This window comes from Leucoraja erinacea, chromosome 26, assembly GCF_028641065.1.
Source record: "Leucoraja erinacea ecotype New England chromosome 26, Leri_hhj_1, whole genome shotgun sequence".
Taxonomy (NCBI): Eukaryota; Metazoa; Chordata; class Chondrichthyes; order Rajiformes; family Rajidae; genus Leucoraja; species Leucoraja erinaceus.
The window spans coordinates 16712168-16736675 of record NC_073402.1 but is presented as its reverse complement, the minus strand read 5'-3'; the positions used below and the strand labels follow the sequence as shown (position 1 = coordinate 16736675).

Genomic DNA, 24508 nt, shown 5'->3' with positions numbered 1-24508 from the left:
TTAGACGATTGGTGCAGACAGTTGCATTCATGATATTATGTCTCTCAAATCATTAGATTTCTTTCTCCAGTGTAGAGATATTTTATGCAATCCAGCTTAGTGTGTTATTCTAGGTTGGTCTGGGTCTAGGTAGACTAGCTAGGTAAAACTTTTTAAGTTTATATTGGCCTCGACTTCCTGACCAACAGATCCCAATCAATGAGGATAGAAGACAAATCATCCTCTACTATAAACATCAATACTGGTGCTCCGCAAGGATGTGTTCTCAGCCCCCTTCTTTACTCCTTGTACACCCACGTCTGAGCAGACAAATCTAATTCAGATTTCAAATTTGCAGACGACACCACCGTTGTGAGCTGGGTATCAAATAATGATGAGATGGAGTACAGGAAGGAGATTGAGAACCTTGTGTCCTGGTGTCCAGACAACAACCTTTCTCTCAATGTCAGCAAGACAAAGGAGATAGTGATCGACTTCAGGAAGTGAAGTGATACACATACCCCAGATTGCATTGATGGTGCCGAAGTAGAGGGATGGCTGAAAACGTCAAATTCCTTGGAGTCAATATCACCAACAACTTCTCCTGGACCAGCCATATTGAAGCAACGCCCAAGAAAGTACACCAATGTCTCTACTTCCTTAGAAGGCTTAGGAAGTTCGGCATGTCCCCAACAACTCTCACCTACTTCCACAGATGCACCATAGAAAACATTTTATTGGGATGCATCACAGCTTGGTTTAGGAACAGCTCAATCCAAGACCACAAAAAATTGCAATGAATTCTGGATATAGCCCAGACTATCACATAAACCAACCTCCCTCCCATTAACTCCATTTATACATGCTGCCTCGGCAAGGCCAGCAGCATAATCAAGGATGAGTCACACGCTGGCCACTCCCTCTTCTCCCCTCTCCCCATCAGGCAAAAGGTATAGAAGTGTGAAAACACACACCACCAAATTCTCGGACAGTTTCTTTCCGGCTGTTATCAGGCAACTGAATCATCATATTACTACTTTACTAGCTTACCAGCACTACAACTCTCTTTGAAGTTTTAAGAGATTCCGTATGCCTCCAATATTCTAACAAACCTTTACAAATGTACTGTAGAAAGTAACCTCACTAATTGCCTCATGGCCTGGTATAGCAATTCCAATGTATAATGTCCATCACAGGCATAGCCCTCCTCATTATCAAAAGCATCTACATGAGAATTTGCCACGAGAAGGTGGCAGGATCCCCACCATCTGGGTTTTGCCCTCTCCTCATTGCCACCTAACCATAATCCATTAGAATAAGAGATTGACATGTGGAGAAAGATTGAGAGGGTTGACCTAAACATATTGAAGGATGAAAGCACAGCCTGAAGTCCCACACCAGTATGCGCTGGAACAGCTACTTTCCTTCAAGAATCAGTTTTTTGAATTGATCTGCACAACTCTGACCCTACCTCCATAATGGAACAATGGTGGACCACCTGTCAATCCTGCGGGATTTGTTTATTTTTGCATGAATGTCTTGTTTTTTGAAGTCTTCTTTCTTTTGGAATTTTACTTGTAATTTATGTATAATTTGTTTTTTGTGTGCTTGTCTGAGTTTATGTACCTGTGATGATGTTGCAAGCAACATTTTTCATTGTACCTGTGCCTCATCATACTTAGTCTGACAATAAACTTGAAGCTTCAAATAAAGAGTCGTTCATTTCAGTTAGAGATGAATTTTCTTCTCTTGGGCGTTTGGTGAATCTTTGAACCTCACTATCTCAGATCTGTGGCGGAGGCAGAGCCAATTAATATGTTTAGGGTCAAAATTGACAAGATATTTAAAATAGAAGTGAGTCAAGAAGTATGCGAAAATGCAACTGAAACTAAGATTAGATCCGCCACGATTTTACTAAATGGGCGGGGCAGGCTTCAGAGTACAACTAGCCTACTCCTGGTTCTAATGTATTAAATACATCTTCGACAAAGAAAAAAAACCATGGAGTTTCAATTATTTTAAGTTAATAGCCTACAAAGGTTCATTTACTCCGCAGTTTTATACAGATGCCAGGGAGGAATGCAAGATCTCATCACAAAAGGGGGCAATGGCAACACATATTGTTGCCGCTAAGGTAAGTAGGTGTTGCTGTGGCTTGTACTAACGCCAGACTAACACCCAACACACCTCGCCATTGCAGAGGGCGCAGCTGAGGGATGGCTGGTGAATTTGGCGCATTTGCAGACTGTGTGGAGCAGCCCTCGGGCGGTTTGACAACCCAGGGTCGCGCTGGTGGGGAACAGTAGGGCGAATGGGTCACTTCAGTCCATCCTCTTTCCCTCCCAGGAACACCGCGTTTAGCTGATGCTGCCAGGTGAAAATTATGCCGATTGCCATGTTCGATGTCAAGTGAAGGGACCAGGGACCGGAAACCATCAACGGACGGACGCCGGCCACTTACCATTCCACTGACGTGGACCACGGCACTCTGGGGTATGTAGTTCCTCCGGGGCAGGTTGCCCTGGCGACTAATCAGTGACAAAACTACAACCCCCACATACTGAGCGCCGCGCACGCTCATTGGCCTTCGGACCACGAAACCAAGCCAGGCAGCTCACTTATCCCGCCCACTAACCAGTTTCCCATTGGCTGCGGTGCTGCCCGGGGCTTCTAATTGGTGCGTGTCTTTGTCAATTAACGAGTGCCGCCGCAATTTCCGGTGTAAAATTAGGCTGGCAAGACGTATGGCCATCGGTTTGATCTCTGCCTTCACTAAAGGGAAGAAAGGTAAATAAAGAAACAAATACCTAATTCTGGCTTTTTAAACGAGTTGACCAGATAACAGTTGAGCTGTGACGGATGTCTGTGGAAGAGAATCAGAGATTGTAACCCTAAACTCTGACCTCTTGGAGTATTCATTGGGAACTGCTCAGAGCTGTGTTGCAGCAGAACAGTTATAGCCACTAAAATGGGTTCATGTCTAATTATTGGATTCATGTAATTATTAGTACCTGGTATTTTATAGGGGGTTTCTTTGCTGAAGGCTTCATGTGATGGATCAATAAAATCCGTGACGTCATATAAAGAACCTTAATTTTTTTTTAATTAGCCCATCAGAACTGAACCCGAAACAATAGTCCACATCTGCTTCCCGAGTACTGCTACTGAGTAGCATTCAACATTTAGACCTTCCTTTATTTAAAATGTATTCAGTTATTTGCTGTCTGATATTTTCTGAATCCGTTTTTTAATTTGAAATTGAGGATGACACAGACCTAACAACTTCATGGAAAAACATTGCAGTTTTCTAGATAGCAATCTGAAGGTGTTTTTGTGTAAAGTATGTATTTATAAATGGAAATATTACTATTTAAATAATATTGCTATCTAATGTTATGAATGGCTTTCTTATTGTCAACAGAACTTTACTATTAATACATTACTACAATAATTTTTTTTTTTAAAAACCTGCTTCCTCTATTAAATGGTACTTAATCGTGTATCTGAAGTCACAGGATTTAATTATGTATTTATTTTAGTCTTACCTATTCACACAGTTCAAACAATTAAATATGAATGTCAAGCATCTAGTTTATCTGGTGATAAATGTGCATTTGTTGGTCTCTTGTTCAAAATTCGAATTGAATAGTTTTATTTTGTTCAGAGAATAACTGAAAATGTTGATGGGTTCATAAATGAAAACAGCAATGACTTGATAGTGCCTGTTTCTTCATTGGCAACCTCTGTATTTATTAAAGGAAGACACAAAATGCCAGAGTAACTCAGTGGGACAGGCAGCATCTCTGGAGAGAAGGAATGGGCAATGTTTTGGGTCGAGATCCTTCTTCAGATGTCTCCCATCCCTTCTCTCCAGAGATGCAGCATGTCCCGCTGAGTTATTCCAGCATTTTGTGTCTACCTTCGATTTAAACCAGCATCTGCAGTTCTTTCCCACAACTCTGCATTTATTAATGCTGACCTGAAGGGGTCATTCATTTCCTTGTATACCTACCAGTCAGGTGTTTAGATTGCATTTGGTTTAGCTTCTATTAAGCATGATCGCAGAGCACAATACTCTTCGCAAGTATGCAGTGAATTGCTAAACTACGATGGGAAGTTTCTAAACCAAATAAAATAATTGTTTAAGGCTCTTTTTATGATGGTGCAAATTCTATTGAGCCATAACGAGCATTTTTCAGAAAATCATAAACCAACAGAGTAGGCTGCACTCTTGACACAATGGACTAAATGAATGGAACTTTTTCCCCCACGTGATTATTGTCAGAACTTTTCCATCATAGGTATTTTATTCTTGAAAAACTGTATTCAGCTTGGGCCTTCAATTGCTTGATGTTGATACCAAGGGTCAAATGGAAAACATTTTTTTTGCTGTTTCTGTTTGGTAAGCTCGTGCTTTTTGTTTATTTTGCAGGCAAAGAAATACCTTTTGAAAAAGTCTTGCTCATGAAAGATGGAGATCACATCATATTACACAAAACTACTGGGAGAACTAAATGAGCAGCGTAAGCAGGACTTCTTCTGTGACTGCAGTATTATTGTGGAGGGAAGAATCTTCAAAGCTCACCGGAATGTTCTATTTGCGAACAGTGGCTACTTCAGAGCCTTGTTAATTCACTATATTCATGACAGTGGACGTCCTAGTACTGCTTCCTTGGACATTGTTACGTCTGAGGCCTTTTCAATTATTCTGGACTTCCTTTATTCTGGGAAGTTGAACCTTTGCAGTAAGAATGTTATTGAAGTTATGTCAGCTGCTAGTTACCTGCAGATGACTGATGTGGTCAGCTTTTGTAAGTTATATATTCGATCTTCTCTTGATATCTGTGTGAAAGATGAAAAGGATGACGACTGCAGTCATGTGGAGAACGGAAATAATATAAATGCCTTCGGAGAGACGGTGTCTTTTTGTAGGAGTCAATGTCCGAACCCTGTTACATCAATTCATCAACAGAAAGATTCGAGCCCTGAGAATAATAAAGGACTTAACTGGAATGAATGCAGTACTTATCCCATAGATCTAGCACAAAAGGATCAAGATAATCTTTCTCCAGATAAAGTGCACCCTCCATCATTACCTAAGCTTCCAGAACCAAAAGTTGAATTTGACGACGATGAAGAAGAATCAGTTGACAGGTTCCGACAGTTTACACCATCTGCCACAGAGCAGGCTGAGGACAGGCTGCAGGCTGCCCCAGCAATGGAAATAGCTTATGAAAATTATCAGATGAAGCAATTTCTGGAAGTATTACTGAGGACAGGGAATGTCCAGCGGAAAGAGGACATCATGCAGCACTTTTCCCGAGGGGGACGGCCGGAAGATGGAGGGGGCAACTTCTCTAATATGATGGATGTACAGAGCGATTGGTATGGGGAAGATGCAGGTGAGATTAATAAGGATTATTAATAAGGAATAATTACCTGCACTGCAACAGCATTATAATACAGGAGGAGTGTTTATCAACTAACGTTAAATCCTCTGATGATACAGGGAATGACTAATCTAAACATAAATACGAATATGGAGAACATTTTATCTCTATAAGAAGACGGGGAGTAACTGAGTACATAAATAATACTAAATAGGTCTGAAGAATGGACCTTTTGTCGAGAGATGCTGCCAGACTCGCTGAGTTACTCAAGCATTTTGTGTCTATCTTCGGTATAAACCAGCATCTGCAGTTCCTTCTTACATTCTTAAATAACATATACGCCTTTGAGAAGCTATAATTATACTGAAAAAATGTGGGTTAATTTGGAAACATCAGCCATGTTTGTTTTGAATTTTCATTATGTGGCACGATGGGCATTTTTTTGTTTTTTTAAATCCACACACTTAAATTAGGTTTGATTTAACATTGGTTACATTCCTCATGATCATAAAATGACCATGCAGAGTCCAGTGCATTAGGGCAATTAATATTTCCCAACATAAAGTTGTGTGGATACCAATCCATAGGCTGGATGTATTTCTTCCTATCAACAAATGACTGCGTGGGGGAGGGCGGTGTTTGTTTCTTTTTTCCCAGATAAGAACAGAAGCAGGAATAGGCACAAAATGCTGGAGTAACTTAGCAGGACAGACAGCATTACAGGGATAGATTGTGCTTCCGCTCAAGCTTAGACTGCTCTTTATTAAATTGATCGAGTCTGTGCCTCGTTCACTAGGCTATCCTAACACTGTATCCTCTGATTCCCTTAAAGTCTGGAAATATATTGAACAAGGTATTGAATATGCCTACGACTTAACGTGCATCTGCAGCTCTCAGGAGTTATGAATTCCAAAAATTTTTAATGGACCTGTCCACTTCGGCTAATTTTAGGCGACTGTCATAGTCGTAGCATGTCAACGAAGTCGGCACCTGGCGACAACCTACGTTAACCTGGTGACAACCTACATTAACCTGGCAATAACTATGACAGCACCTATGTCAGGAGAAGTCAAGCTACAATCATTGGCGTCAAACCCACTGTCACCGACTCTCCAAAGGTTTTTCAACATGTTGAAAAGCCAGCAGCGACCAGAATGACGCTACGACTCTTTGGGCGACTGAGGAGACCACTCACGACCATACCAGTGACACCCTGGCGACCTTGTGGCGGCAGCCTAGTCGCCTGCAGTTGCCTAAAAAATAACCCATGTAGGGACAGGCCTAAAGGGGGACAACTCTCTAAACTCTGCATATTACTCCAGATGGGATGTGATGAGAATTCTGTTCGGCTGTAAACTAACTTCCAGCTTTCTTTTCAAACCTTTTGAGATAAAAAACAACATTCCTCTAAGCTTTATCTTTTTTCAAAAAAAGTTGTACAACATCTTTATAGGCCTTTTTCACGGGGCGACGACGCAAGATGTAGCCAGAGTGAAGTGGTCGTGGCCTAGCACGATATCACACGATATAACGGGGGGGTAGACAAAGAGTTGCCACGGTACTCGGCATTTCTGTTATTTGTGCAAGTGACTTGTCCGTCTCCCGAGCTTTCCCGTTAAATCTTGAATGACATTGTAAACTGTCAAGTGTAATTAAATCATCACGTGGCACAAATGATGTCACTTTTTTTCACACACTATAAATATCCTCCCTTGGTTGAATTGGTGTATATACACACACAAAACTGTGTATGTGGGAGACACAGATGGAGTGAGCACAGTTACTGAGGCAGAGTCTCTCAGCCTGTGTGAGAGGGATGGAGGGAGAGAGAGAGAGAGGCACACACAAGGTGGATGTGAAATCTCACCTACCTGTTTCAGTGACAGACACCAGCCGCCAGTAAATGAAGCCACCCCCATCTGTCTCCCTCGACTCCCCCACCTTTCCCTCCCAACTCCAGTCCCGTCCCGACCCCCTGGGAAACTGAAGGGAGCAACAATTAACTGCTGCCTGCCCGCTGAGTTAAAGAGTTCCCACGGTAAGACGATGTTAGTTGCACCCGAGTTTAATTTCCAACGTGTGTTTCAGAGTAAATCAAAAACTGTCTGAATCAGCAAGTTAGACACAAAATGCTGGAGTAACTCAGCGGGCCAAGCAGCATCTCTGGAGAAAAGGAATAGATTCCATTTTTGGTCGGGACCCTTCTTCGGGATGATTGTAGAGGGGGAACTGGAAGCAAGAAAAGACCGGGACAAATCAGGGCCAACAACAGATGACCTCAGCAGGGTATTTTGAAGAAGGGTCCTGACCCGAAATGTCGCCTAACCCTTTCCTCCAGAGATGCTGCCTGACCCACTGAATCACTCCAGCACTTTATGTCTATATTTGGTTCCCTGATAGGCCAATTGTTGGCTAGGGATAGTGTGATCCCAAGAGGGAACCATCGTTGCAAACCTTGGACTGGTTAACCAACAATTAATTACTGCATGGGGGGGGGGGGGGGGGGGGGGCAGGGGGGGGTGGGCGGGGGAGAGCGAGTGTAAATTACCTAAAATTAAATAATTCAATGTTCATAGTGAACACGGACACAAAATGTTGGTGTAACTCAGCAGGTAAGTCAGGCCTGGGAAGAAAAACATAAAAAGCTGGAGTAAGTCAGCGTGTCAGGCAGCATCTCTGGAGAAAAAGTATAGGTGGCGATTCGAATCGGAACCCTTCTTCAGACATCCTAATCGGAATTGAGTCTGAAGATGTGTCTCGTCCCGAAACATAACCTATTTTTCTCCAGAGATGCTGCTTGACTCGCTGAGTTACTCCAGCTTTTTGTGTCTGTCTTCGTTTTAAACCAGCATGTGCAGTTCACTCCTTTACACGGGTCTCTGGAGAACATTGATTGGTAGCGTTCCGGACCCTGCTTCGGAAAGGCATCGATCGCTGGTTGGTGAGGACTCCGAGCTGTATCTCTCAAAGAAGTACGTGAAAAATTTCTCACGGACCATAAAAATGCGGGACCTTTCAGTAAAGTCCCTTTTAAAGATTATAGTTATTTTCTTGAATCTCATTAACATAACTCATGAATAAGTTGATGTCCATATGCGGATGCAAATCTTTATTTTTTAAATTCAATCCCACAGAGGACAATTTTTACTCGCCTTCTGTCCCCTCTGTCCAGCTTCCGGGTTCACCGTTCGCAGGAGTTCCCACGGTACACGCAAGAGTCAGTACGGATATCGCACTGGCCACTACGTGCATATAATGTTGCAATGTTCAACCACAAGTGTACAAGTCACTCTTGGAGAAATTCAAGCTTGTTTGAATTTTCTCCCGAGTCACCAAGTTACACGAGTACCTGCCGTTAACGCCACAGTGGTCCACGAATGCCGTACGGTTATCGCAAGAGGTTCCCACGATGTTCAACTCTTACGTCAAGTTGCCCCGTGAAAAAAGGGGTTTAAGTGTTTACTGAACTTGGATACAAAATTCTGATCATCCACAATTTTGAGCTTCTTGCTACTTAGAAAATACTCCAAGCTTTCCTTGCTAGATCTACCCCCACATGCTACAATGTTGCCTGGTCAATTACCCTATAATGTTCTTTGCAACTTTGTACTTCCCTCTATGTTATTTATGCTCCTGCTAAACTCTATCATCAGTTAGCTTACATTTGCAATTTTGTGTTCATTTAGCCATGTAATTTGCAAATGAAAAATGTAATGCCCTTTCCAGATTCTTGGGAGGACATTGCCAGTCACATTTAGCCAATTTAAGCATACATTGGTTTTCCCTACTTTTTTCTGCATAGTTGAAAGTCATTCAGTCCATCATAGATAGTCTCCAGAGTAGACACAAAATGCTGGAGTAACTCAGCGGGACAGGCAACATCTCTGGAGAGAAGGAATGGTTGACATTTTGGGTCGAGACCCTTCAGACTGATGTCAGGGGAGAGAGAGATCAAAGGTTAAAGGTATCAAAGGTATTTTATTGGTCACATTCACATACACCGTGTAATGAAATGAAATGCTTTTTGCCATTTTGCAGCACACAAAAAAAAAATACAGACATAACACCAATGAGAGTCTTAAACACAAAGAACATCCCCCCACAATGGCTCCCACCATGAGGGAAGGCACAAAGTCCAGTCCCCAACCCCACTTCACCCATAGTCAGGCCTATTGAGGCCCGATGTTCCTGGCCGTTCTCGCCGGGTGGTGGTGCTCCGGCGTTGGAGCACCACATAGATAAGGAAGTGTAAGGTGAGAAAATAGGACAAAGGGAATGTAGATCAAGGAAAATGTAGAATAGATCATTATTAGCTGAGCGAAGGGTGAACTTCTTCAAAGTAGGCATTCCTTGAAGAGATTTTGCAGTGGACCAGACAAAATGTGTGGGAAAGAACGGCAGATGCTAGTTTTAAATCGAATGTAGACATAAGGAAGTGTAAGGTATGAGAATATCACCAAGTTGTGTGTTTTTGTCCCCTTTCCCCCCCTCCCCCCCCCCCCCCCCCCCCCCCCCCCCCCCGGTCCTATTTTCACACCTTGACTTCCTTATCTATGTACCTCGCTCTCCCCTGACATCAGTCCGAAGAAGGGTCTCGACCCGAAACATCACACATTCTTTCTCTCCAGAGATGCTGCCTATCCTGCTGAGTTACTCCAGCAGTTTGTGTCTACCTTCGATTTAAGCCGGCATCACAGGTACATAGTAGGGTGGTCAAGAAGGTCTTTGCTACATTAACCTGCAATAGTCAGGGAATTGAGTATAGAAGTTGGGTGTTATGTTATATTTGTACGAGATGTTGAAGAGACCGCTGGAGCATTGTGTTTGGTTTTGGTCACCCTGCTGTAGGAAGGGTCTTGTTAAGCTGGAAAGTGGGCAGAGAAAATTTACGAGGATGTTGCCTGGACTTCAGGAACTGAACTGTAGAGAGGTTGTACAGACTAGGACTATATTCTTTGGAACTTAGGAAGCTGATGGGTGATCTTATAGAGGTGTGTAATAAGTCTTTTACGCAGAGTCGGGGAATCTAGAACCAGAGGACATGGGTTAAAGAATGGAAAGATTTAATAAGTACCTGTGGGGAAAATTTTTCACACAGAGAAGTGTCGGTACATAGAATGAAAGGCAAGAAGGTGTAGTTAAAGCAGGTATAATATCACATTTAAAAGATTTTTGGACAGGTACATGGGTAGGATTTAGAGGGCTTTTGGCCAACGCAGGCAGGTGGGACTGCAGTAGAAGGGGCCTGTTGATTGCCATAGGCAACAAGTTGGGCCGATATTCAGCCAATATTTCCGTGCTGTATGACTCTGACTTCAAAATTGGAGCTGCACCCTGCAATCAAAGTGTGAATAAAAGTTTCAAAGAAACCTCTAGTCATTACATTAAAATGACCACACAGACCTGGATAACTTGGAACAATCTGAAGTATGTGGGGTTTACCCTCTGGTGAGCAGTAGTTCAGTTCCTCTTCTCCCATTCTCTCATTTTGTTTCAGTATCTCTTTCTTTCAGCAAGATTTTTAACTGATTATTAAATGCTTCAGTTACTAATCCGGGTAATGAATTCCAGAGCCATCTATGATTTTAATGTTTCCCTGCTCCTTGCCCTAAATCTTGCATCTTCTCAACCTAGCTATCGCTAGAAATCACAATTTAAAAATATAGTAATAATTATACTTTGAGTAAAGTTTGGGTTATGGGGATGAGCAGAAAGATTGGGGATTTGCCTTTACAAACAAAAAAGAAGTGGCAATTCCTTAATCAGTTGTATTGAACACTCCATATAGTAAATTGTGTGCTGTGTTCCACTTTATGGGATAATTGTCAGCTTTTAGTTGGACAAAATTAGGACATTTTATTATTTGCCAAAATATATTTCTCAATGTTTCTTGTTTAAAGCCTGCACAATCACCCAAACTACTTATTTATTTATTTATCATCTAATAACAGACAAGCCTGCAGCATGGAATGATGTCAACAATCCTGATTTTGGCAAATAATAAAATGTCCTGATTTTGTCCAACTAACAGCTGACAATTATCCCATTCCTTAGCTTGCATCTGAGGAAAATGTATTTCAAAACGCATTGATAGTTTACGATTATTTAAATGGTAAATGTAGCTTCAGAAACGTTTTCATTTTGCATGTTAAAACCCACCTGAGAACCATGGGCGATTTTGCAATTTTACTGACGGATTTTTCACTTTTAAAACTTTTCATATAACAAATGAATAAAGATAAAAAAGTCAATAATGCCTTACTTTTGATGAAATGCAGCAAGCAAACGCGATAATTCCCGATATTTTGGATCTTTAAATCTCCACGACAAATGTCCGCTGATCACTTCCGCTGGATTTGCACCTTCAGCTCCCTCTTGAATTTACCTTAGTTTCTATCTTTTTTTTTGTACTGTAAATTTAGGTAGCTGTGCCTCACGGTCACCCCGACTGGCAGTAAATTGCAGCTCAAAAACTGGCCGTTTTCGATGTTTTTAACGGGTGTGAAAGTGCGTGTTTTCCCATTCACTAACATGTACCGGAAGTATAGCATGTACTCCACTTCAAATTTTCGGTCACGTGGGTGCGGATCTACGCTCCAGTGACCTTTCGTGAAATCACCCTATACATCCTTTTCTCCCACATGAACTTGTCTAACTTCACATTATGTACAGTTATGCGATTTACCATAAATATTTCACGCACGTGTTTCACCACTGACTGTTATCAAATCCTTCATATATTTATATCATTATTTGTATGGTGTTTGTAAATACTGCAGTATTTTAGCTGCCTAATATTTTTATACGTTCTCGTCTCTTGCCACAAAACACAATATTCTCTCTTTTTTCCTCAATTGAATTAATTACCAGTGATGTATGCCCAGGATTCATCCCCAAGGCCTCCAAATAGTCATGAGGAAGTTCGGTACAAATTATATCAGCATGTATGAAGGGCAATGTTACAATGGTCATGGGTGATTTCAATATGCAGGAAGACTGAGAAAATCAGGTAGATACTGGATCCCAAGAGAAGGAATTTGTAGAATGTCTAATTTCTGGTTTTATTAGAGCAGCTCGTGGTCGAGCCTACTGGGGAAAAGGCGATTCTGGATTTGGTGTTGTATAATGATCCAGATTTGATTAGAGCGTTTAAGGTGAATGGACCCATATGAGGCAGTGATCATAATATGATAGAATTCAACCTTTTATTAGTGTTGAGTAAAGGCAACTGCCGAGACATGAGGAAGGATCTGGTTGAAGTTGATTGGAAGGGGACCCTAACAGGAATGACGGTGGAGTAGCACTGGCAGGAGTTTCTGGGAGTAATTTGGAAAATGCAGGTTCTTTTCATCCCAAAGTGAAAGAAACATATTAAAGGGGAGAAGGAGGTGACCGTCGCTGAGAAAGGGAGAGTGGGTAAAGAAGTGACACATGGAATGCAGCATAGCAAAGTGTGCGGTCATGCACTTTAGTAGAAGGAATAAAGGTGTAAACTATTTGCTAAATGGAGAGAGGATTTGGAAATTGGCAGTGCAAAGGGACATGGGAGTGCTGCCGCAGGATTCCCAAAAGGTTAATTTGCAGGTTGAGCCAATAGTAAGAAAGAAAAATGCAATGTTTGCATTAATTTCAAAGACTAGAAAATAAAAGCAAGGATGTATGGTTGAAGCTTTATAAGGTGCTGGTCAGGCCATATTTAGAACATTGTGACCAGTTTTGCACCCCATATCTGAGGAAATATGTGCTGGCATTGGAGTGGACATACACAAAAACGATCCTGGGGATGATTGGGTTAAAGTGTGAGGAGTGTTTGACGGCTATGGAACTATATTCTTTGGAAGATAAGGGGCGAAACCTACCAAATAATGAAAAGTTTGGATAGAGTGGATGTGGAGAGGATGTTTCCACGAGTGGGAGTCTAGGACCAGGGGGCGCAGCCTCAGAATGCAAGGACATACTTTTAAAATGAGGGATGAGGGGGAATTAATTTAGCCAGAGGGAGGTGAATCTGTGGAATTCATTGCCACAGATGGCTGTGGTGGCCAAGCCATTGGGTATTTTTAAAGTGGAGATTGATAGATTCTTGATTAGGAAGGGCATCAAAGGTTGCGGTGAGAAGGAAGGAGAATATGGTTGAGAGCGAAAAACAGATCAGCCATGATCAAATGGTTGAGCAGACTCAATGTACAGAATGGCCTCATTCTGTTCCTATATCTTATCTGATGATCTAAAATTAATTGCGTTTAATGCAAGATATGGAAGTAGCTGGGAAATTTACATTGTTCCTGGTATTTTTAAAATGAATTGCAACATCCAATTTGCCAATAATCCAAAGAGGAATTTCTCCTTGTTGTCTTTTATCATTTTGTGGATTTGCTTTCCAACACTTTCTGACCTTCCCTGTAACCAAGCCTTCTGTCATTAAGAGTATAGTTATTTTTAACAAAGGACTAGACTAAGTGGGACACAAGGGAGGCCTGGTTCCCCCAATGCAACCCGTTCCCCATATTCTATCACTCACCCGTTCCCCCAACTCAACCCGTTTCCCCAACACAATATTCCACCACTCTCGCATAGCCCCCCCCGACTGCGCATGCGCGGCTCATTTCCCCATATCCCCAGCACTCCCTCCCCCTCTTCTTTCCCCTCTCCTCCTCCCCTCCTCACTCCCTCCCTCACCTCTCCCTCCGCCTCCCCCTCCTTCCCCCTACCCTCAGTCACTCCCTACCTCCATAACTCCTCTCCCCGCCCTATGCCCTCCTATCCTTCCATCCCCCACCTCTCCCTTTTCCCCACACTATCCCTCCCCCACCCTCCCCCCCCCCCACCTCTATTCCCCCTCCTCCCCCACTCTCCTCACCTCCCCCACATTCCTCTCTCTCCCACCCAACCCTCCTCTTCTCCCTCAATCCCCCCCCACTCTCCCTCTTCACCTCCTCAGGATCTCGAGGGTGCTGCGCATGCCCGGAGCCAGCAGTACCGTCGGCCTCAGAGCCAGGCTCAGCGCCCAGGCCTCGGATCGGCACGGCCTCTTCCCTTCCGGCCTCTGTCTGTCCACGGAGACGGAAGCCGCTGCCCCAGCCTCGGCATCAGCGGGCCCGACCTAGCAGTAAAATGCTATTTTTTAAATCTTACCTATTTCGCTGTTGTGAAAAAAATATGGCGATAAAAATTCTTGAAAGGCCCCAACTGTGCAGGCGCGGCTGAGGACCCGTCGGGTGCCCTTTGCGATGCCAGTAAAGATGCGCACGGGAACTCTCCCCCAACTGCATGCACGATTGGGGGGGCGCTGTTTTAAGATTTTTTTAAAAACGTCAATAACATTTAAAATATACCATCGATCTGAACAAAACTCGTTTAATTTACATCACGGGACAATTGGTTTGCTTTTACAACTTATTTTGTTCTTTAGCATTATCTTTCATTTTAATCTAATGTGCAGGTTTGAGCCTAATTTCATGTTGGTCTACATGTGAATCATTAAAGTATACAACGAACAGTGGTAGTCCGTAATGCAACCCTGGGAGGCTTGGTTAATCACTCCCATGTACTAGGGGAAGCTGTCCTTAAATTCTATTTTCTGTGTCCTCCCTTATAATCAGTTTTTAATCCATTTTACTACGATTCACAATTCCATTGCCTTTAATGTTCAGTAGTATTCTGTTTAGGTCCTTGTCAAAGATGACTCGAAGGTTTGCTTATATATACTACACTTATTGAGTTTTCCATTTCGGATATCATTCATCTCCTTGAAGGACCATCTCAGGATTGTTGATTATTAATTTCGTTTCAGGAATTTGTTAGCTGCTCCTCATTATTTTTCTGCCTCATAAGCAAATTCATCTTTATTGAAAGATTCCGATTCTCCATGCAGATGTTAAAATATAGGAGCTGTAATTACATTAACTTCCTTTATGAAAGTGGATATCACACCGGCCATTGTTCAATTCTCTCGCATACAGCTACAATTAATGGAAATGTAATTTCCCTGTTCTATTCCTCTGAGCAAAGCTAATTTCCCATTTTTTATATATGTACCAATAACCCAATTTGGGATGTGTTGGGCATAATTTGAAGTCTGCAACTAATGGTAAGTTTAGAAATATAGGTGTCTATATGGACAACAAATTGAGGAAGTAAAATGCAGAAAAGACTTCCTTCTATGCTTCAACATACTGTGATTCAAAGTGCAAAGTGATGTATTACTAAAGAAAGTGAGATATTAACAATTAAAATATAATTTAAAGGGGATTCTGGAACAGGAACATGAAGAATTAAATGCACAAATACTTGAATGCTGAGATAACTGTTTTAGGGTGCAATCTGCTTCCAGGGCATGGGATACAAAAAATTACAAATCAAGGAAGTGGCTTGTTAGTTTTATTTTCGTACTTTTTCCTGTTACTGCTTGGATCTTAAACTCTATTGCTGTGTTGTACATGTATCAACTCAGTTTTGTTGTTTAAACTAGATTTAACAAAACTCCTTCCCTCACCCTGTCCTAACAATGTAATATGTATAATTACAAATTAAAACCTTGTCATTAATTTGTAGTTTCTTCATTCATTTAGAGATTTCTTCACAGCCTATTATTATTCTTGGAAAGTTTTTGATCGATCCATCGTTGTGTGGAAATCCTTGCAAAGCTTTTTTTTCCAAATCGCTTCTCGTTGACTCTAGTTTTGAAATGACTGGATTAGATATTCACCAGGTTAAATGTCTGGGGTCCAATGTTTTAGATTACATATATTTAAATGGAATTGTAAGATCCTGTTTGAAGGTTGCTTGTACTGAATTCTTATCTATTATATTCAAGGATGGGGTAATGGGATAGAAATCATTCTTGGTTGCCAGTGCTAAACAGATGTTGGAAAATTAACTCTGGGTAATTTATTCTTGGTGTTTGCCTACAATACCCATTTTCAATTTACTCTTATTTCTGACCACAATTTCATTTGGGTTCTATGTGATAACATTTGATGGTTTCTAATTTTAGGGAATGGGATAATTGTGCCAAAAAAGATCTACAAGTGTCCGTTTTGCACCTACACAGCGAAGCAGAAAGGAATCCTGAAACGGCACATGCGTTCACATACGGGAGAGCGCCCATATCCATGCGAGACCTGTGGAAAAAGATTCACCAGACTTGAGCATCTTCGAAGTCATGCTTTAAGTGTGAGTAAGAACTCATGAGTGAACCACCTCAACGATTGTTAAATATGAGCCTGTACTTTGAAATTTGCATGTCTCTACATTTGTTTTCCTGACTAATTTAAACAATGTTAATTATATCTTAGAGCCATTCTATACAAAACCTAGACTGCTGCTCCGCTTTTGCACTGGGGATTGTTGAATTGTTGGAGATGCTCCCATTAGTTTGAGATGTTTTACTAAGGTTTAGCTTGCCATTATGGGTGGATGTGAAAGATTTTAAGGCAGCACTTTGAGAAAGAGCAGGAACAATGTCCTTGCTTATATTTGTGCTAAAATAATACATAAAATGTGATTGGTTTGCTGCTGATGGATCTTGCCATGTGTAAAATGGACATTGTATTTTCTGTTCTACAACTATCAGGACAGTTCAGAATGTTTTTAATTGGTTCTAACATTCTTTGTTTAAGTTCTGAAAGATGAATCTAGAAATACTCCATAGTAGAATTTGATGTATGAAAATGCAGGTCTTTACTCTTTGAACAATGTGAGCTCAAGACAATATTTGTCGATCATTCATTTGTTGAGTCTTGTGGTAAAATGATTATAGGATCCCATTGGCTAACTGGCTTTTCATGGTAATCTTTGAATCTTAACAGTTACATAACAATCTATTCACTGGACACTTTTCTATGCACCACAATTTTTAACTACTAGCCCCTTTTTTGCACCTATTTCCCCCTTGTTCGTGGCTCTTGTCTGCACAACCTTTTATCCGATTGGGACCAGACACTTTTCGTAATTCAGAATTTTTTCGGAATGGAAGATTTTTTCTAGATTTTAACGGCTGGCTCAGTGGTAGATGATATCCGCTAGAGTTTTGCGCCTCGATCCCGGCAGTTTACTCCAGTGAAGTATAGGGAGAGTCATTTTGATGTATGAGAAACTGTGTGGGCATGAACAGGTCATTTAGCCTCTGTGTTTAGAACAATGTGATGGCAAACTACGGCGACAAGTGGCAGTTCAGCCCGAGCTGCGCCCCCTCATCCCAATATCTTGAGTTGGAGCGGGGCTGGGCTAGAGTTGCTGCTGGCTTGAGTCTCTGGGATCTCCGTGCTGCAGTCGTCCCGTTTTCCTGACGTCTCCGGCCACCCCTTGGACTGGAGCTGAGAACATGTTTTGGCCGGACCTCCTGTGACTGGATTACCTGGCACACCATCAGCTGGTGCGTGGCTCTGGAATTAACTGGGCTCTGCTGGCTGTTCTCTGGGATCTTGCTTGCAATCTGGTCCTGAATGGCACTGGCTCCGACATGAAGACAGTGCAAAGCCCCCGCGCCGGTGCAATGGGCGGGGAGCTGGAGAGGGGAGGGAAGGGGTCACACACACAAGTGAAAAGAGCGACTATTTGCTGCTGCCTGCCCGCTGAGTTAAAAAGTTCTCATGACTCACGATACACATCGCTTTTTTTTGGGAACTTTTTAACTAGCGGGCTAGGCAGCCTTGTCAATTATTTGCACCTATTTCCCCTTGTCGAGGGCTCCTTGTACCAGTGAATGCATCTCAACATCTACCCTGTCAAGCCCTCTTAAGAACATTTCATCTTTTATTCTTCTAAACTGCAAGGAATAGAAACTCAAACCATGTCATCTTTCTTGATAGGAAACCCCCTTATTCGTAAGGATTAGTCTGGCGAATCTCCTTTGGACCGCCTCTAATGCTGCTATATAATTTTTAGGTTACGGGACCAGAACCAAGCACAGTATTCAGTAAAGTAAAAGTAAACTTTATTGTCAATTCAAATAATGCAACAAGTAGTTACACAGAGGATTGAAATTGTGTTTCCCCATACTCCAAATGTGCAATATTGTAACGCAGACAGACCATATACCAATAAAGATAGACAATGGACATATACATTATATAAAATATTCACAGTGTGCCAGAGTATAGTAAAATTTTAAAGTATGTTAATAAGGTGCAATATAGAAAAGTGCAAATAGCATACTGCAGACATTGAGTTAAAGTTATTTTGACAGTCAGTTGGTCTTTGTTTGTGTAATGTTCATGGAATTTTCTTGAGTGTGTTGAGTAGTCTGATGGCCTGAGGGTAAAAGCTGTTTTTGAATCTGGTGGTTTTGCTCCGCATGCTGCGGTAGCACTTGCCGGATGGTAGGAGGGTGAACAGTTTGTGTGCTGGGTGGGTGGTGTCTTTGATGATATTGGTTGCTCTCTTGCGACAGCGAGATGGGTATAAGTCCTGGATTGCTGGTTGGGGTGATCTGGTGATCTTCTCCGCTGTCCTCACCACTCTCTGTAGGGCCTTCTGGTCAGCAGCAGAGCAACTGCCATACCAGACTGAGAGACTGCTGGTAAGAATGCTCTCATTGGCACCCCTGTAAAAAGTGGTGAGGGCAGAAGGGGGGAGGTCGGCTCTCCTCATCCGTCGAAGGAAGTGGAGGCCTTGCTGTGCTTTCTTGACTAGAGAGATGGTGTTGGTGGACCATGTCTGATCATCTGTGATGTGCACTCCCAGGAACTTGGTGCTTTTCACAGACTTCACTGCACTGCCATTGATGGTGAGTGGGATGTGTGCTGTCTGTTTCTTCCTGAAGTCCACAGTTATTTATTTTGTTTTATTGACATTGAGTTGAAGGTTATTGATGTCACACCAGTTGATGAGTTGTTGTACCTCCTCTCTGTAGGCTTAGTCGTCATCGTGGCTGATGACCAGTATTCAGCTGGTCTCACCAACATCCTGTACAATTAACAAAACATCCTTATTCTTAAGCTCTAACCTCATCATAATAAAGGGCAACCAATTCCCTTTTTAACTACTTGTTCGACCCGCCTGCTATTATTTTAGTGATTCAAACATCAGAACACACATCCTGTTGAGTACCTCCCAGTAGTTTGATTTAGAAATGTTCTCATTGGTATTCTATCTTCATGTAAGTAATAATAAATCACCTTTTGATTCCTGAAGGTAATGATTTCACCATTTGATCCACAGCTAACACTGCACATTACAAAATTGCTGTCTATACAACAAAATTGCATAACATTTTATATCTGGTCTAATTGCACTGATGTTTTTCAGTCTGCCTTCTGTTGAATAAAATAGTGCATGCGAAGGATAGATACCCTTCCAGATCACAAATAGTTCTTCTTGCTACACCAATGGATAAAACAGTTGTACGGTTAGATATTGGGCTGTTTTGGTACACAGCTGAATTTAATATACTTGGACCACGATAGAAGTGATCAATGGAATTGTACACCAGAGAGTTGGAACCCTTGTGCATCCAGGACTGGGATCAATAGCTCTTAATGCAAGACATTTTTGACACTGATCTGTGGTATTTGTTTATTAGACTTGCCCTTGCACTGTTTATCTGATTGCATTTCTGCATCTTTTGGATTTGCATTCCAGTAGGTAATTTGCTCAAGTTATGATGTTAGCAATGCAATATTTTTTTCACAGTTGTGATACAACATAAATGCAATCAATCAGCAAGAATAACAGAAAATTGAAGGGAATGCCCTTCAATATAAATTCTAATTTGTGAGGATAAGGTCCCACATAGGAGATTAGTGGGCAAAATTAGGGCACATGGTATTGGGAGTAGAGTGCTGACATGGATAGAAAATTGGTTTGCAGACAGGAAACAAAGAATGGCAGGCAGTGACTAGTGGGGTCCAGCAAGGCTTGGTGCTGGGACTGCAGCTATTTACAATATACATCAATGATTTGGATGAAGGGATTCAAAGTAACATTAGCAAATTTGCAGATGACATAAAGCTGGGTGGCAGTGTGAACTGTGAGGAGGATGCTATGAGAATGCAGGGTGACTTGGACAGGTTGGGGGAGTGGGCAGATGCATGGCGGATAAATGTGAGGTTATCCACTTTGGTATCAAAAACAGGAAGGCAGATTACTATCTAAATGGCATCAAGTTGGGAAAAGGGGAAATACAACAGGATCTGGGGGTCCTTGTTCATCAGTCTATGAAAGTAAACATGCAGGTACAGCAGGCAGTGAAGAAAGCGAATGGCATGTTGGCCTTTGTAACAAGAGGAGTCGAGTAAAGGAACAAAGAGGTCCTTCTGCAGTTGTACAGGGCTCTAGTGAGAACACACTTGGAGTATTGTGTGCAGTTTTGGTCCCCTTATTTGAAGAAGGACATTCTTGCTATTGAGGGAGTGCAGCGTAGGTTTACAAGATTAATTCCCGGGATGGCGGGACTGTCATATGCTGAGAGAATGGAGCGGCTGGGCTTGTACACTCTGGAGTTTAGAAGGATGAGAGGGGATCTTATTGAAACATATAAGATTGTTAAGGGTTTGGACACGCTAGAGGCAGGAAACATGTTCCTGGTGTTGGGTAGTCCAGAACCAGGGGCCACAGTTTATGAATAAGGGGTAAGCCATTTAGAACGGAGACGAGGAAACACCTTCTCTCACAGAGAGTTGTGCGTCTGTGGAATTCTCTGCCTCAGAGGGCGGTGGAGACCGGTTCTCTGGATACTTTCAAGAGAGAGCTAGATAGGGCTCTTAAAGATAGCGGAGTCAGGGGATATGGGGAGAAGGCAGGAACGGGATACTGATTGGGGATGATCAGCCATGATCCCATTGAATGGCCGTGTTGGCTCGAAGGGCCAAATGGCCTACTCCTTTGTCTATTGATGACAAATTCTGGAAAACAAACTACTGTATTCTTTAGTCAAAGTGTCAGTTGGTGGCAGTCTTCTAAAATATTTTGCATGCCAGTTCATGAATGTGAAAGTAGCCAGGCCTTAAAAAAAATTTCCGATAATTGAAAATCCAGCATAAAATTGAATAGCGAATGTCATGTTTGAAATACCTTTCTGAAGTTTTTAAGAGGTGCCTAAAATATTGGATATCTATATCTATAGATATTTTTCTTTCTTAAATGAACCAAGAAAGCATATGATAAAGTTCCTAACTTGATTCTGTTAACAAACATTGGGGATAGTTGAATGGAAAGCAATCGTCGATTTGAGCAGCAGGAGACTGAGGGGTAATGTGCAGGTTCTCTAATCGGCAGAATGTGATGAATGATTTGGTGACAACACTTTAACTTTGAACTAAATTTATGAATAATTTGAATGATGGGATTAAAAAGGTCAGATAACCAGGTTTGCAGATGATCAAGATATAAATTGTTTTTTTTAAATATAAAACAAAAATGTTCAAAGACTGTGGTGATCATTGACTTATTTTAGTTCTACCTTAAAATGCTAAAGTGTACCATTCAATTAAAACATCTATTTGACTTCCACTTTCCTCAGGTGCATCGTTCTAACAGACCAATAGTCTGCAAAGGATGCAGGAGAACATTTACCAGCAACCTGCAGCATGGTGCAAGGCGATTTGGCCTCTGCGATAGCTGCACGTGTGTGATGACAACGAATGAGGAAACGTCTCCAGTTAATCTGAGCCAGACTGAGCAGGTTTTGGACACCCAAGAGAAGGAAGACAAAGATGCTAACTGGCCTGTGTATATAGAATCAAGTGAAGAGAATGAGTCTGCTGGAGACAATGTGGATGACAAGCAGCAGATCCAGAGAGGTTTGACAGATGGTGAAGGATTTATTTAGTGCTGCACTTTACTCCATCCTTTCTGGATGGATTGCAAATTCTCCTCCCTGAACATCACAGTGAATACGTGCAGTTACGTACCATTATATAGAGTTGGAAACTTAAAGGCCAAAGAAACTCCACCAATACAGATCCCTTATTGGTTTTCAAATGGGACATGAACATGAATTGATACTTGCCCAAGGAGTCTTATACGAAGTTGGTGAACTGGACAGAAGAATATTACGGAATGATTGCCAATCTGAATGGGGAAGCTGGGAAGACTCTTTCTGGGATAATTTCTAAGATGGAAAGAGCCAAATACTTGCTGGTACAACCAAAGTAAACTCCAGAACCAATTTCCTTTCAGTCTTTGTTGACCGTTTGTGAATCAATTTTTCCAAAAGAATCTCCACACATATAATTGAGCTGTGCTAATTCTACTTTACTTGACCTTTTCTGGGCAAGTAAACATTGGTTGACTGGTGTCATAGACTAATCACTTTGTTCAAGATCAAACAGCTTGAATTGTTCGATGTTGAGTAAATAAATATGTGGATAACGTTTTTATTTAAAAGCACTAAAAATTGTGGTATTAGTGCATCCAAATCTTCAGCTTTGAATTTTACTTGGATATTTTCTAACTTGTACATAGTGAACATTGTGTTGGTGTTCCATCGGTTGAGTAAAAAGTCTGTTCTCCCAGCCTATTGTTTTGGGGCCAATAGCCAGAGCCAAGGATTTGCCCAACCCTGGGTGTGAAACTGAACTTTGTTTAACCAGGATATGACACAGATGGAGGGAGGCAGGGTGGACTCCAAACAACTGAAGAAAGTTCTCCAGCTCTTGTCTATATATTTATAATTGTAACCATTCACATTATTGTCTTTTTCTGTTTGTCTTGTCTTTCTTTTTATTGTATGTGGATAAAATGTTACCTTTCTTTCCAAGAACTGCTGTAATAATGAGTGTTTGATGAACCCCATGCTTCACTTTGAAAGGTAAAATTAAAGGGCTAGAAAATAGTATTTTAAATGAACTTGGAAAGAAACTGAAACTTGTCCAATATAAAATACTGTTCTGATCTGTCATAACTGCTTTAAACTGCAATAATTATTTTTGATTCACATTCGACCTCTCAAAGGGAACAAGTAGAAGACCAGACTGGTTGTCTAAAAGGAAACCTCACCACTGTTGCTCTAACCGCAGACTGTATTACTGTTTGATAGCCCTAAATCACTAACCTGTCACTGTTTGTATTGTCCACATAATAATGGGGCGGAAACGTTATCCCTGTGTCTTGATGCATCATTCCCTTGGTGTCAGATGTTTGCCATTAATTCTGGCACCATTTTAAAACGTATCTTTTTAATAATTACTGATTGGATGTGATTTTAATGTATGTGTGCATGTTATAAAGTTTGTTTCTCAGTTGTAATGAGTCTAATGTTCTTTGACTTGTATGAGATAATCTTTTAAGCTTAAGGCCAGAATCATGCTGCACTAATCTCCAAAATATGAACAAAATTATGGTTGTATATTTGTTTTCCTTATCCCATTGCTATTGGGTTCAAATATACCCCTCCCTCTGGATCATGTGATGAAAGCCATTTTGTTATGTTTTTATTATTATTTGTCATCTATCTGCATAAACTTACTCAGAAGACCAAATCGTACAGATAAGGTCTCTGATGTACCAAAACATTATCATAGGTTTCAAGGTAATATTAACAAATAAAATTTGACAGCAGGTTGCAGAAGGTGATTGTTCAAATAACCAAATATGTGAACAGAGCTCTTTTTTTTGTTTAAGGAAAGAGGTAGGCTCAAGGATAGAATTCCAAACCCGATATAACCAACACTGGAACCAATTTAGGATTTGGAGTTTGGATGTCAAAAGTGATTCAAGAAGCTTATCAGGCCCTTCTTTTAATCTGTTAAAAGTTGACAGTAAAATAGATCAGATGAGCAAATTGGTAATTTGGGTATCTTTTTAATTTGGGTATCTGTATATTAAATCCAGCCTAGAGTAATAGAAATGTATCTCATCTAACTCCAATTGGTAATAAATGTGAATGCATGTCCAATAAATCACGAATCATTATTATGCAATTATATTTGGATGTAGATGATATGAGAAGTTATGTTATTGCATTAGTGAGCTAATCAAAAACCACGAACATAAGCAACCAAATAAATTGTCCACTCTAATATTGGACAGTCAATAAAAACTTTTGTTTATTGATGAGAAGGACTTTTTGATCTATAGCTAAGGGGTACAGTAATATTATTAGTATAGCACAGATATGATGGTAGATCAATTACTAGCAATCAATATAAATGGAAGAATCTGGAGACAAATTCATTCTCATGCTGGTGTAAAGTAAA

The 24508-nt window shown here is 41.2% G+C and overlaps 1 protein-coding gene across 2 annotated transcripts; it reads left to right on the top strand.

Moving 5' to 3' along the window:
* Nucleotides 1-2659: 2659 nt before the first annotated feature.
* LOC129709700 (zinc finger and BTB domain-containing protein 8B-like) lies at nucleotides 2660-23554 on the top strand. 2 transcript variants are annotated; one of them, XM_055656217.1, is made up of 4 exons: nucleotides 2660-2766; nucleotides 4412-5381; nucleotides 16423-16544; nucleotides 21832-23554. In XM_055656217.1, the coding sequence occupies exons 2-4, from the start codon at nucleotides 4451-4453 to the stop codon at nucleotides 22138-22140; spliced, it is 1362 nt and encodes a 453-aa protein (XP_055512192.1). In that variant the 5' UTR covers nucleotides 2660-2766; nucleotides 4412-4450; the 3' UTR covers nucleotides 22141-23554. The 2 variants fall into 2 exon arrangements, with proteins under 2 accessions (XP_055512192.1, XP_055512191.1); XM_055656216.1 differs by having other exon boundaries at nucleotides 16366-16544.
* Nucleotides 23555-24508: the final 954 nt, after the last annotated feature.